Genomic DNA, 13,062 nt, shown 5'->3' with positions numbered 1-13,062 from the left:
AGCTCGATAGAACCACCCAAGAAGATACAAGCAAAGCTCTTGGCATTTGCAATAGAACACTTGCGAAGCAGTTGAAAGCATGAAATATTAGGAAGCACACGAGTAGTATTAATTAAAACCATATATATCCATCTAACCGAAGCAAACAAGAAGGCTAGGCTAGAGTCTAGTGTTGCCCACGATTTAACCATATTTTGATTGATGAGAAGTGGTTCTCTATTACTACTACTCGTAAAATCTGAGAGGTAGCTAGGGTGGCCCAATTTTCACGGTAGCACAGTAGTATGTTTTCTGTGTCGATCGACGGTCTGACTTAAATGAAATGCGTATGGTGGGTTATTACCGACGATGAACATCGGCGAGAGTACCAATAAATAATCCTTAAATTTGTTCTGCCATGTGCATTTATGGCTAATATAAGTACGTGTAGTGTAGCAAATGAATGCATATTTATGATGCCCGATGAATCTTAAAGCGTCCATTGGCTGCTCCGCATCTAGTGTTTTCAAATGCGCGCGTGTGCTACTACATGCATGCATGCATGCATGCATGGTGGAGATCGTCGTCAATAAGAAGCGTGCGTGGCGCCAGAGGAAGGGACGAGAGCATGCATGGTCCTACTGATGCATGCATGCATGATCGAGATCTCTAGCTCTTTACCGAGGAGTAGCAGTACGTACGGTACGTGTGTGTGTGCATGTAGCGCGCGTAGTAGTAAATATATGTAAGGCATGCATTACGTACTACGCGACCACGTGGGTTCTTCCATTCCATCCTGCTATGCTAGCTCTCCGATCCAAAATTAAACGTACAGTACTATACATCTGTTTGTACTACGTAATAGCAAGGCAGGCGATCACGTCGACGGGGCCACACGTCGAGTGATGATGCATGTCTCTAGACTGCGGATTTATTTCGCAGTAACGACGACGCACACTGCGTCACTGTGTGTGTGTGTTGTAATCCGGCACTGTGTGTCTCAATTAATATATCCATGTTTTGGCCGGACGACCAATTGATTATTGATCGATCGAAGAATCATCATGCTCGTGCTCAAATAATATTAGACACACGATCGATTGATCTGTCATTCATTTAGCATCTTGTACCTATCGATCTCGATGGATATGGATCGATCTATCTACTTCTTTTCTTCAGTATATACTCCAATAATTCATCGTATCCCATAATCCCTCGAGGATCAAATCAAACATGCATGATCATCGATCGGCCGGGTACTGGTCCTCCTTCGATCTGTGTACATGCATGCATGCTAGGCCCGGCGCGCTCTTTTCGCCGATGGACGACAAGCAACTAAATGTGCAGCAAAAGCAGGAGAATCTTGCTGGACCGATCGACGACTGAATGATAGCTCTTCTCTCTATAGTAAGTACGTACGTACTACCACACTGTTACCATGTGTACACGCCCATAAATAAACCTAATGGAGAGCGCCTAGCTACACTCAGCTCCTCCCGCCACGACTGTAGATATATAGCCTTTTAATTTCAAGCTGGATCATACTATATCTATTGTTGATTGTTGTAGCTACTACGTACTACTAGCAATAGTGGATCCATCAATCAACAGTTCGTAATCCGATCCAGATGGTACGGCTGGCTCGTCGCTCGTAAATTCGTAATCAAGCTATAGCTAAGCATGCATGGGCTTGCATGGAATGTTTCGTCTAAGGCTATGTTTGGTTTCATTTAGTCATAGGACTAAACTTTAGTCCTAAGACTAAACTTTAGTCCCTATATGTTTAGTTCTAGGGACTAAACAGATTCTAAAGTCATTAAATACACTGTCCAAAGACTCAAATGCCCTTAGAATATACTCATAATATTAGTTATCCATACAAAAAGGTAAGGGCAACATGATAATTATGGGCTTTTAGTCTCTTTTAGCACCTATGTGAAGGACTAAAGACTAAATCATTTTAGTACATATTTTAGTCCTAGTGTTTGGCAAAAAAAAGACTAAATAGGACTAAAAACTAGAGACTAATCTTTAGTCCCTCTAACCAAACACCTTCTAACTCGTTCGTGGTGTTTACGACAAAAATTACCAAGAAAAGATGCATGCTGTACTTTCAATGGACTGGAAAGCAATTATTGCCTTATTATTGAGACAAGGACTCGTGCGCATATATTAATTATAAGTTCACAATCTTTTGCCAACTGTTAAACTAATTGCTACCCTGGTACGGTGTGTGTGTAGGCATAAAATCTAGTTGACTGTGTTTAATTAGTCCACCTGCTTGTTGGATATACTTTGCAACTAATTTGGTAGTAAGGTCATGGGTGAAAGGTAAACCATATATGTGCGCAGGACAGGAACTCAAGCATTCTTGGTTGTTACACAAGTTCTGTACAGCATCTAGCTATAGTGTCTAGACACAACAAGTCCACATCTTGAGCTATATATATAGCGCCGTGGACACGATATGTCACCAATCAGTACGTCACAAAATTATTTTGTATTGAAATTATTGAGCAAGTAGACCTCTACCACATTGCCTTTTTTTTTTACCCCAAGCTAGAGGAACAAGAATAGAAGAGGCACTGCACCGGTACGTGTTCGCCTGCACCGGTCTAGGAAATTTTTGTGGAGCTGGTCACCTCATCTAGCTCTATTAGATCTTAGATCTAGAGCTATAGGGGTCGTTTGATTCATTTAGTCCAGAGACTAAAGTTTAGTTAAGAGACTAAATTTTAGTCCATAACCTGTTTTGTTTTAGGGACTAAAAATATTTAAAACGTATTAAATGTATCATAAGATGACCAAAATACTCTTAAATATTCTTCTACTGTTAGTGCAGCTGAAATAAAGGATGTGTAAAAAGTGGAATTTATATGGTTTAGTCCGTTTTAGTCACCCCTCGAGGGACTATAGACTAAAACAATTTAGTCCATGTTTTAGTCTCACTGTTTGGCAAATTAGAGATTAAATGAGACTAAAATAGATGGACTAATCTTTAGTCCCTCAAACCAAACGGAGCCATAGACATGTCAAGTTTATTTATATGACTCGTTTAGTTTACATTTCAGATTAAATACAAATAGTTAAACTACTTAGTTTAGTCTATTAACTACTTCTAACATAGTAGACCTTTATAGCTAGAGCTGGTACTTACATACTAGGGAGGTACCAGCCTACGCTGCTGTGAAATTGTTCCTTGTTTGTAGACCGCGAGAGAATGCATGCTTTTACATTTGCTGGATGCCGGAGCCGGACTTGACTGCGTACGGTCAACAGTGAGCGGAGCCTAGGAGGGCCGGGCCAGCCGAGCGCGCGGGGATAGATGGAGGAGAATCCAGCCGGCGGATCGCGGGATCGGAGGTCCGGAGCCTTGCAAGGGCAAGGGCAAGGGCAATCAATACGCGATCCCCGGCGGCCCGGCCCGGCCCCGGCGTGGCTGCTGGGACGACGAATCGGATAGTCGCCTCGCCGGCCGGCCGTAACGCCGCCTTCAATGGTCGTTAAATGCCCGGCCGCCGTCGCATCGGATCGCATGCATGCGTTTATGCGCGGGGCATTATTTATTAAACCTACTACATACCCACTTTATTAATTAATAATCGCCCGGGTTAGCTGTGCTGCGTGTACATACGTAGACTCGCTCCTCGCTCCATCGTATATACATACGTAGAGGATGCCTGCACGTACGTCCAGCATACCACCGCTATGCGTACCAGTAGTCCAGTACTTATGCATGTCCTACTCTGCTAGCATCTAGCATCTTTGTTGTCACCTATCTAGACGCTAAACACCGAAACGAATTATTTGTCAGTGTTCTCTATAGAGACTCAAATGATCCACGGCACAGGGTCGGTCCGCGACCTAGGCGTGCAAGAGCAGATTCTTTGTACACGCTTCCGGACGGTCCAAACCTAGTGCCGGACTGCACGCAGTAGCATAGATGGTCTTCTTTTTCACGAAGAACCCTAGAACTCGCCTCCAGAGAGACCTCGTTGAGGCTGGGGGAGAGTTCTAAGACGTTGTTCCAGATCAATAGACCGTCATGTACGTCTCTAATCGACGTAGAGTCGAAGAGAGATTGTTGTGGAAAACTAATAAACTAGATCTAAAACTAAGACTAGATTACTCTTGCTTCTAAAAATGTGAAGAAAGATGTAAATAAGGTAAAATTAATAAGTAGATTTGATTGTATCGATTGTATGGGTTCAATGAACCGTACTCTTTCATCTATATAAACGGTGGAGGTCTGAACCTATTATAAGTCGGTTCTCAAGTTAATCTCGTAGATTTTACTAATAAATTACACTAAAAATCCGGAACCCTAAACGATTCACACGGGCGAACAGTCCGCGTGCCATTTTTTTTTGTTCAACAATCTCGCAAACGGCTGTACGTGTCATACTACACACAAACGGTGATAGATGTACACCAAACGGTCTTAGTGCGTTTGATTGTCTGTATTTGTTGTTGCTTGCATCGCTGGATGCAATGAGTTGTTGCTTGGTTGTTGTCAATCAGGCATTTGTGTGTGCGAGATGTGTGTTTGTTTGCCTGCGTAAAGATATAGAGCCAGACTTACACGATACTCAAAGCACCTTCACGGACGAGTGCTTGCCGATATGGTGATGTCTGAAATCTGGATAGTTTGTGCTATATGTTAATACCTAGTTATCCTTTAATTGGGGATGGGGACCCATTGGGACCCGAAACTCGAATGAGGATGTGTATGCCATGAGTTTTACACCCATAATGGTATGAGGATGGATCAAACATGACGAGATGGGTCTGAGATGTTATAAACCGGTAGGAAATTCTTAATTGACATCTCTAAGCACGACTCATGATGGTTCTCACACCGGTTTAGGTTGTATCTATGTCGTATCGAGATGTCACGTGCCACTTATCCGGCATATAGGCGGGCCCTATAGCGGTGGCACGCTAGAGGTTGGAGGCAGGGGCGGACCAGGAATGTCTTCCGACGGTGGGATATGGCGGCATTGAGATCGGCGACGCCGCATTTCCTCAACACATGCGTCTTTAAGTGTTTTAAGCCTAAAATAGTCATTTTTGCTTCGCCAATCACCTAATAAATAGCTGAAAACTTGGATAAAAACCAGCTCATCTATTAACTTCCTATCTAGCTAGAATAAGCTAATTTAGGACTATTTAGGAAAACCATTTTTTAAAGACTACTAGTTTATTTTTCTTTGAAAAATAGAAATCACTCGGAAACATGGAGTTTCCAACTATTTTAGCACGCTTGTAATGGTATCAAACAGCCTCTTAATCTAGCAGAAGCAGTACGGGACGAGTGGTTCCATCGTCGTCCATGCCCGTGATCCGTCCTAGCAGGCAGAACTACTCCGTTCTGGTGACCGACAACAACACGCTCGCGTCGCGTCGCGTCGTCGTATGCTCTCCCATGTCAACGCACCATCGCTTCCTGCTCCGTTCCGTCGCATCGAGTACACACGTACACGTGGTTGGAGAGCTCTGATGCCACGCACGCCGCACCATTCAACAGAAACAACAAAGCACTGCACGTAGAAAGAGAAATCATCATGGACAAACAAAGCAAGCAGCCTACTAGCCTACTACTCCCGTGCAGACTGCAGTACCAGTACTACGGGTCTACTACTCCTGCTGCTAGTAGCTCGTACCACCACTCCAGCAGAACACGACAGCCAGTGACGACGCACACAATGATGTCGGTATGCGTATATGTCCTAAACCATGATTACCTTCATGGTCACCCATCACATGCGTTAGGCTTTAATATGTACCGATTTTTACTACTTTTATAATATTGTTGTTTATATATGAAACATTCTAAGCAACCGTCTTTAATTCGAAACGAACGACCCAATAATCTCATTCATTACCGACACATATTTTTCCCCAATAAAGACTAGTTTGTCAATCCTATTATCAAGAGATTTCTATTTTACCAGAAAAAAAAATAGTTCATTTTATTGGGAAAACGTGAACCCCCGAGAAAATGAAGTTATTAAACTAGCCCTAAGGAGCTGGTTTGGTGACTAGAAAACTAGAGGAACCCCCCTTTCTATTTCCCCCTCCAATTTTGTGGTCACCAAATCAACCATATTTGTTGATCTCTGCATCCTGAAATACAATTAGAGGTGGTAATGGATCACGATCTAAATGTTTCTTCATAAATTTTAGGGTCCTAAAAAGATTTTAGTTTAAAAATAAATAGAAATAGAATCCGATCCGATTCTTAAATATTCTAGTGTAAAATTTAGAGTCTATTACCATCCCTAAGTACAATATATTTTCCTAGCATATCTATTTAGCGGGTGTTTGGTTTTCCTTACTAAAGTTATGTCATGTTAGTTAAATGTTTGGATACCAATCATAAGTAATAAATATAAGCTTAATTATATTTAATAAATTTGTCTCGTATTCTAATTTTAGTTTTTACTGTGTAATTAATTTTATAATAGAATTATATTTAATGTTCGTAATTATCGCTCAAACATTCGATATGACAAGTACTAAACTTTAATTGTGTGATCCAAACACCCGTATTTATTGACACTTTTTAATAAAATTTGTTCAAAGTTTAGTTAGTTTGACAAGATTAGAATCGGAATCATATCGTATTCTGTTCTGGACGGGCGTAGTATTAAGAGATTCAGATAAAACAAAAAGAATACACCGCGGAGTAGCAGTACAAATTTACGGAGAGATAGAGAGAGGGCTTTGACAGTTTCACAGGAGGTAGCAGTGGTCTCGAATGGCTTGGTTGCATTGCACGGCGGAGAGGATCACGCACGCTGTAGTTACCAGTGGTTGCTTGGACATGGGCGGGGTCCACTCGCTTTTCCCGCCGCCGCCACCACCGCCATTTTGACCCACGTATATCTACCATCCATGGCTGCCAGCCATGGGAGGATGCTCGCCACCGCACCGCCCGTGCCACAGGAACCAAAAGCTACAGACCTCTCGTCAATCCATGCTGAGCAGCAGTGGCGCTGTGGAAGAGGCGGAGCGGAGGGGAGGGGAGGGGAGCCGAGCTTGGCGTGGACTGTAGTGACTGCTGAGCTTGCTTGTGTAGAAGAGGTGGGAAAGAGGGAAGAGTCAGAGAGGGAGACAGAGGTGGCTTGGTTCATCTGTAACAGTCGCCATCTCTGCCTGCTTTCCAGCTCCTTTGCTTGCTTTCCCTGCCCATCTCTTTTGTTCTGGCCTGCCCTCTCCATCCCGTCCAACTCCCTATCCTTCCTCCTTTTGCTTTCCCACATCTTTGCTCCAATAATGATGGCGTGGTGGTGGGTTTGGTCGTGAACCTGCCGCTGTGGCTGTGCTGCATCCCCCACCCTCGCCGCTCCCTCGTCCAAATCCACCAGCCGTTCGCTTTCCTCTCCTCTCCTCTCCATCATCCCGGCCGGCTCGCCAGTCGCCACCCTCCCTTTCCTCTTTTCAGCTACAGTTGAGCTTGGGCAGTAGTAGGTTGGTTCTGCTTCCCTTCCCCTCCCCCGATCCCTTTTCCTTGCTGGGGATCGGGAGGCCTTCAGGCTTCAACCCATCTTCCTCCCTGTCCACATCTCGCTCCTTGTTTGGGGTAGTGCCGGCTGGTGGTGCCGCTACTGCTAGCCGGGAACCCAATTTCTTGATAGGACTGGACGACTGGTGCGTGCCAACCACGAGTTTTTCCTGTTCGCTTTGCTTTCTCGGCTCAGCTACTGCTGCTCTGCTAGGAACACCAACAGTAGTGTGTTCTTGCGCCGGCTTTTCTTGCCGTGTTTCGGGTCGATATTATTGGGAGGGTGGGTCTCCCGTCCCGTTTCGATGAGGCCGGAGGAGAGAGATGCTGCCGTGGGGAGAGTCAGGGACCAGTTCCCCGTCGGCATGAGGGTCCTCGCCGTGGACGACGACCCCGTGTGCCTCAAGGTGCTTGAGAACCTCCTGCGCCGCTGCCAGTATCATGGTAAGGATTTCTGCGCCACAGGGCTATCATTTTTATTTCTGCGGCCTGGAGACTGCTAGTATATATATTTCTAGTTCAGCGCTGCGTTGTTAGATTTCTCTTTTCCTGGATTTTGCCAAATTATCTGCTTCCAGAGTAGACGCTAAAAAATAAAGATGCTGTTGTGCAATTGCGTAACACTAGTTGTTACAGTTATATATTACATATGTACTTATCATGTATAGATTCTTCCCGCAGCTACAGATTTGTTTACATCGAATGATCAAAATAGTTAAGCACTGAATTGGTAACCTCACTACACTTTTTATATTATGTATGCTGCATTTTTTTGGGTGGGTGTACTACAATTTGGGTACTTTCACATGCAGTATGTACAAGATGCTTGTTCTGGCTTTTGCTATAGCTACTCACCTGTAAGACTTTTCATATTTGCAGTGACAACGACGAATCAGGCTGTTGTCGCCTTGAGTATGCTGAGGCAAAACAGGGACCTGTTTGATCTTGTTATTAGTGATGTTCACATGCCAGACATGGATGGCTTTAAGCTTCTAGAGCTTGTGGGGCTTGAAATGGACCTCCCTGTCATTAGTAAGTCAAAATTGCTATATCTTACTGGTGGCCGACTCTCACTGTTGTTGATAGTAGTATGCAGCTTTTATTTAATGATATTCTTATACCATCTTCAAAGTAACCATGGCATACAGCAAATCTTAAGCCTGTATTTGAGGAAGGCAAAACTTAGAATGCTAACATGTCATTATACATGCAGTGTTATCGGTGAATGGAGAGACAAAAACTGTAATGAAGGGGATAACTCATGGTGCCTGTGACTATCTCTTAAAACCGGTTCGGCTGGAAGAGCTTAGGAATATCTGGCAGCATGTTGTTAGGAGGAAATTCAGTAACTGTGATCGTGCTAACAATGATGGCTATGAGGAGTGCAATAGGCCATCAAATGCAGATTTTGATCTTGCTCACAGCCAAATTACAGCTGGGCCACCTGACCAAAGTGGGAGGCCCAGCAAAAAGAGGAAGGAATATCATAGTGAAGAGGAAGATGAAGGAGAAGAGAGTAATGGCCAAGATAACGATGATCCTTCAGCTCCAAAGAAACCAAGGGTTGTTTGGTCAGTTGAACTGCACCGAAAATTTGTTGCTGCTGTCAATCAGCTAGGAATTGACAGTGAGTCCCACTGCCACCTGCTGTTTTTTTTTCAGCTTTGCTGCTGTTAAGTTATTTGCCACGGTTCATTCACAACCTAATCTTTTCTGTTGACGCAGAAGCCGTGCCAAAAAGGATACTTGAGCTCATGAATGTTGAGAGACTCACCAGGGAAAATGTTGCAAGTCACCTGCAGGCAAGGCATCTATGGACTTAACCCCACTTTGTTCTGTTTAGCCGCCTCACCACCCTCATTAAGCAAGACATATCTGTTTTAGGAATACTATACAGTGGGAGTGCATGACAAGTGCATATATTTATTAAAATTCTTTGGTTGTTGCTGACCAGTCTTATAAATGTGGAAGAAAGGACACATAGACTGTTCCATAGCTGTATTTTCAGTTTATCGTGTAACATTTGGTTTAGACTTAATATTGCATACATTGTGAAGCTGAAAAGGACTCAGCAAGCATATCCCTGCAAAATTGCTCCTCTTGTTACTGTACATATCCAATGCCAAAATAAACTAAATTGTAGCTGACCATATATATATGCATCTAAACTGTTTGCTTTGTGTGCCATGCAGAAGTATAGACTCTACCTTAAACGGCTAAGTGCTGTGGCATCACAACAGGCTAGCATTGTTGCTGCTTTGGGAGGCAACGACCCCTTTATGCGGATGAGTGCATTTGAAGGACTCCATGGTTATCAATCTTTTGTCTCTTCAGCAGCTCTGCCATCTTTCAGTCCACAGGGACTGTTAAATAGAAATAATCCAGCATCATTTGCGATTCAAGGGGTGTCTGCTTCCAGGCCAATTCAGATTGCAACCGGCAATACCACAATGAGTCATTCCATTGGCGATCCAAATGATAAATATCACCTTAGCTTACCAGGCACTAGTTGCCTACAAGGAAATCTAGCACAAGGTTTGCCAACTCCAGTTGGGCAGGTCCAGCTGCCACAGAAGTGGATACACGAAGAAACCGACGATCTATCTACTATCCTTTCTGCGAGTGGCCGGGCTAATAGTGGTGTTCCTGGCACACTCCAAAGTGTCACGAACAGTCACTTGCTGCAGCAAGGCTTTGTTGAACGTAGACAAGACAAAGTTGTTATCCAGCCATCTTCATCTGCAAGTTCAGATCGTCCTGAAGGCACTGTTGGAGTTTCCTCCAGTCTGATGGATTCCTGTGCAACCCAGCAGAGGGTTGTTCCATTGTCTGCCTTCTCTAGCAGTGCATCTCCAATGAATGGCTCGTTTTGCAGCAACGGTGTAGCTGAGTTGGGTGCTACATCCTCTGGAGGTACAAGTATTTTCCCCTCCAATGACCTGAGGATAGAAAGAGACAGCAAAGTGGGAGCTAGCTCTTTTGGTAGTGTGATACTTCTGTCTCCAGACACTGTGCCAAACCAAAAATACTTGAACTTCGGCGGTGGAAGCGATTTGAGATCGAACATGGAGGGAGGGAACGCAGGCAATCTGTTGAATCCCAAGCTACTATGGAGTTGTTTGCCGGCCTCTCAGCCGCCTAATCTTATCGGAAGTCATCATCCCATGAGCCAAAGACTGAACCTTGGCGGCTCAATGGTCAGACAGACAACAGCAAGTGCTTCGGCAGCTGCCCCACAGACGAGGATCGACATGTTTATCTCTGGAGACGCTCCGAAGAGCGCGTCGGATTTGAGCTTCCCTAAGGTCCACAGCGAGCTTAGCTCTAGCAGCTGCAGCTTCGACGGCCTCCTCAACTCCATAATCAAAGTGGTAAGGAGGCTCTTGTTATGTTTCAACAACTAGTTTGTGCAGGGTTCGTCTTCTGACCAAAGGAAGGAGTACCTGTACCTGCAAACATTCTGTCTCTCTCTCTCCCCCCAGCATTTTCATCTAACAGCAATGCTGATTGCTGATCCCCGTTGCAGGAGAAGGACGATGCTTCCTTCAGCGATGACCTGGGATGCGACTTGTACTCCCTGGGTGCCTGTATATGATCGCTACCTTCCACGTATCTGCATCTGCATCTGTGTTAATCTCCCATTGTATGCTGTGCAGCTAGTGTTAATCTTAGGTAGAATTGTAGCTGTGCGCCTATCTTTGCTTGCCCACAGCCAAGAAAAAAAAATTATGTCTGCACGTGATGTGCTAGCAGTAAGATATCTGGATTGTGGAAGTCAATGCCCATTTGCTAAATCGAGCTGGAGACACTGTTGGCACGAGTTGATTCTAAAAGCGGCCTTGATGATCTAGGCCCAATTTGAATGTCGACACACTGGTAATGACACGTGGTGTTCATGTAAACAAATCCAAAAGTTCAAAACAAATTGGGAGATTTGAAGTCGATGCTCAGCTGCTGCCGAACCCAATGCCAACTCGACCTGACTGCCTCCTCCGTCTCGACCTCGCTTCCCGCACGCCACCAAACCCTAAGGGCATGTTCGGTTACACCAATCCAGAGGGGGATTGGAGGGGATTAAATCCTTTCCTAGTCATTTTTTACTAGAAGGGGATTTAATCCCCTCTAATCCCTCTCTGGATTGGTGTAACCGAACAAACCCTAATAGGGTGTTTGGTGCACGCCACCAAACCTTAATAAGGTGTCTGGTTTGAGTAATGAGCTAGTCCATCATCTTCTCACTCCTCACTTTTTTGTTTGGTTTGTGGAATGAAATGAGTTGATCCATCACCATCTCATTTCTTATAGTTAGTTAGTTAGTACTAATACGAGAAATGAGATCATCCCACCAAATTTAAGGAATGGACCTATGATGCACCACCTCATTTTGGATTGAGGGATTCCTCAAACTAAACACCCCTAAAGCCCTCGTCTCCTCGAGCTGAGTAGTGGAACTTTTGGCTTCTCCTGGCTCTGGTCTTTGTCGACGCACTGACCACTGACTGTTACTGTATCGTTTGAGCTGAGGATCTGATCTAATAAATAGGACGAATGGCCGTTCAGTGGTCCTACTGCTGCTCCGTGCTGTACACAATTGGAACCGTTTTTGCCATTCACATGGCAAGTGAAGTCTGATCTGAGTTCCTTTTTTTCTGATCTGATTATTACGCATCCAAGTGATAAATTTCGTGGTGTTGTTTTCAAGACTGCCATGTCTCATAGAATCAAATGAAACATATATGAAACACCCACCCTTAATTTAATTTGATCCTCGCTCTTTCAATGAAATCATGAAGCTCTATGTTGCAACCTGTCAGCATGAGTAGGTCCTTAGTGTAATTGACCTCATGGTTGGATGAATGCTTGTCCTGAAGTCTCTGGTGGTGCCTCGGTACAATCAGCCAACACTTTCAGATAGAATGGAGTTGGACTGAAGGAAAGCTGAAACAAAACTGTCACCTGCAGGGCACTTATGATATTCTTTTGTAATGACATGTTATCATGCCCCTGAATGACAGTAATGGAGTTATGAGATTGTGAAAGATCAGTTAAAATGTTGATCATATTAAGATAAACACCACAATCCGTTGTAGTCTAGTTGGTCAGGATATTCGGCTCTCACCCGAAAGACCCGGGTTCAAGTCCCGGCAACGGAATTTTTGATGTTTTTTTTGGGGTTCTTTGCTGCCCTTTGTTTACCCCTCTCGCTTTCTGGAGAAGCAGCTTGTGCTTTGCCTGTTCGGGCCTTCGGGGTGGCAATGGTCGGCCACCCAGCGGCCTAGCTCACTAGCGCACCACTGCGGCAAGGTGTGGACCATCCCAATATTATTTGGCCGAGGTCCAGTAAATTAGGATTGTTTGGACTCTAACAGTACATTAAGCACATCTAACTCATAGAAAAACTCAGGGTCCTGTTTATTTCAGATTATAATATGTCGTCTAACGTAAATAATCCAATAAGTAAACCAACATCTAAATTATAGACCTAGGTTATATAATCTAAAGTTCAGATTATTTAGCTTATTTGAGATTATTTTTGTCAAAAAACCCACTACCATGGTTATGTTCATAAAATTACA

General features: G+C 44.1%; 2 protein-coding genes and 1 non-coding gene across 5 annotated transcripts; 2 read left to right on the top strand and 1 right to left on the bottom strand.

The window, feature by feature from the left end:
- Positions 1 to 5,160: 5,160 nt before the first annotated feature.
- LOC103627858 (uncharacterized) lies at positions 5,161 to 7,774 on the bottom strand. The gene is made up of 2 exons (XM_008648170.4): positions 6,790 to 7,774; positions 5,161 to 5,519 (listed from the first exon to the last, which is right to left on the bottom strand). The coding sequence occupies exons 1-2, from the start codon at positions 7,380 to 7,382 to the stop codon at positions 5,408 to 5,410; spliced, it is 705 nt and encodes a 234-aa protein (XP_008646392.1). The 5' UTR covers positions 7,383 to 7,774; the 3' UTR covers positions 5,161 to 5,407.
- Positions 6,855 to 11,430, top strand: LOC100274010 (uncharacterized). 3 transcript variants are annotated; one of them, XM_035967828.1, is made up of 7 exons: positions 7,327 to 7,632; positions 7,713 to 7,930; positions 8,366 to 8,518; positions 8,700 to 9,113; positions 9,212 to 9,288; positions 9,679 to 10,857; positions 11,013 to 11,428. In XM_035967828.1, exons 2-7 carry the CDS (start codon positions 7,792 to 7,794, stop codon positions 11,079 to 11,081), a joined length of 2,031 nt encoding a protein of 676 aa, XP_035823721.1. In that variant the 5' UTR covers positions 7,327 to 7,632; positions 7,713 to 7,791; the 3' UTR covers positions 11,082 to 11,428. The 3 variants fall into 3 exon arrangements, with proteins under 3 accessions (XP_035823720.1, NP_001141867.2, XP_035823721.1); XM_035967827.1 differs by having other exon boundaries at positions 6,855 to 7,930; positions 9,215 to 9,288; NM_001148395.2 differs by having other exon boundaries at positions 7,228 to 7,930; positions 11,013 to 11,430.
- Positions 11,431 to 12,566: 1,136 nt separating this feature from the next.
- Positions 12,567 to 12,639, top strand: TRNAE-CUC (transfer RNA glutamic acid (anticodon CUC)). The gene has a single exon. It is a non-coding gene; the product is annotated as a tRNA-Glu (tRNA).
- The last annotated feature ends 423 nt before the right edge of the window (positions 12,640 to 13,062 follow it).

The sequence above is a fragment of the Zea mays genome, chromosome 5 (genome assembly GCF_902167145.1).
Source record: "Zea mays cultivar B73 chromosome 5, Zm-B73-REFERENCE-NAM-5.0, whole genome shotgun sequence".
Lineage (NCBI taxonomy): Eukaryota > Viridiplantae > Streptophyta > Magnoliopsida > Poales > Poaceae > Zea > Zea mays.
This window is presented reverse-complemented; position numbering and strand designations above follow the sequence as displayed.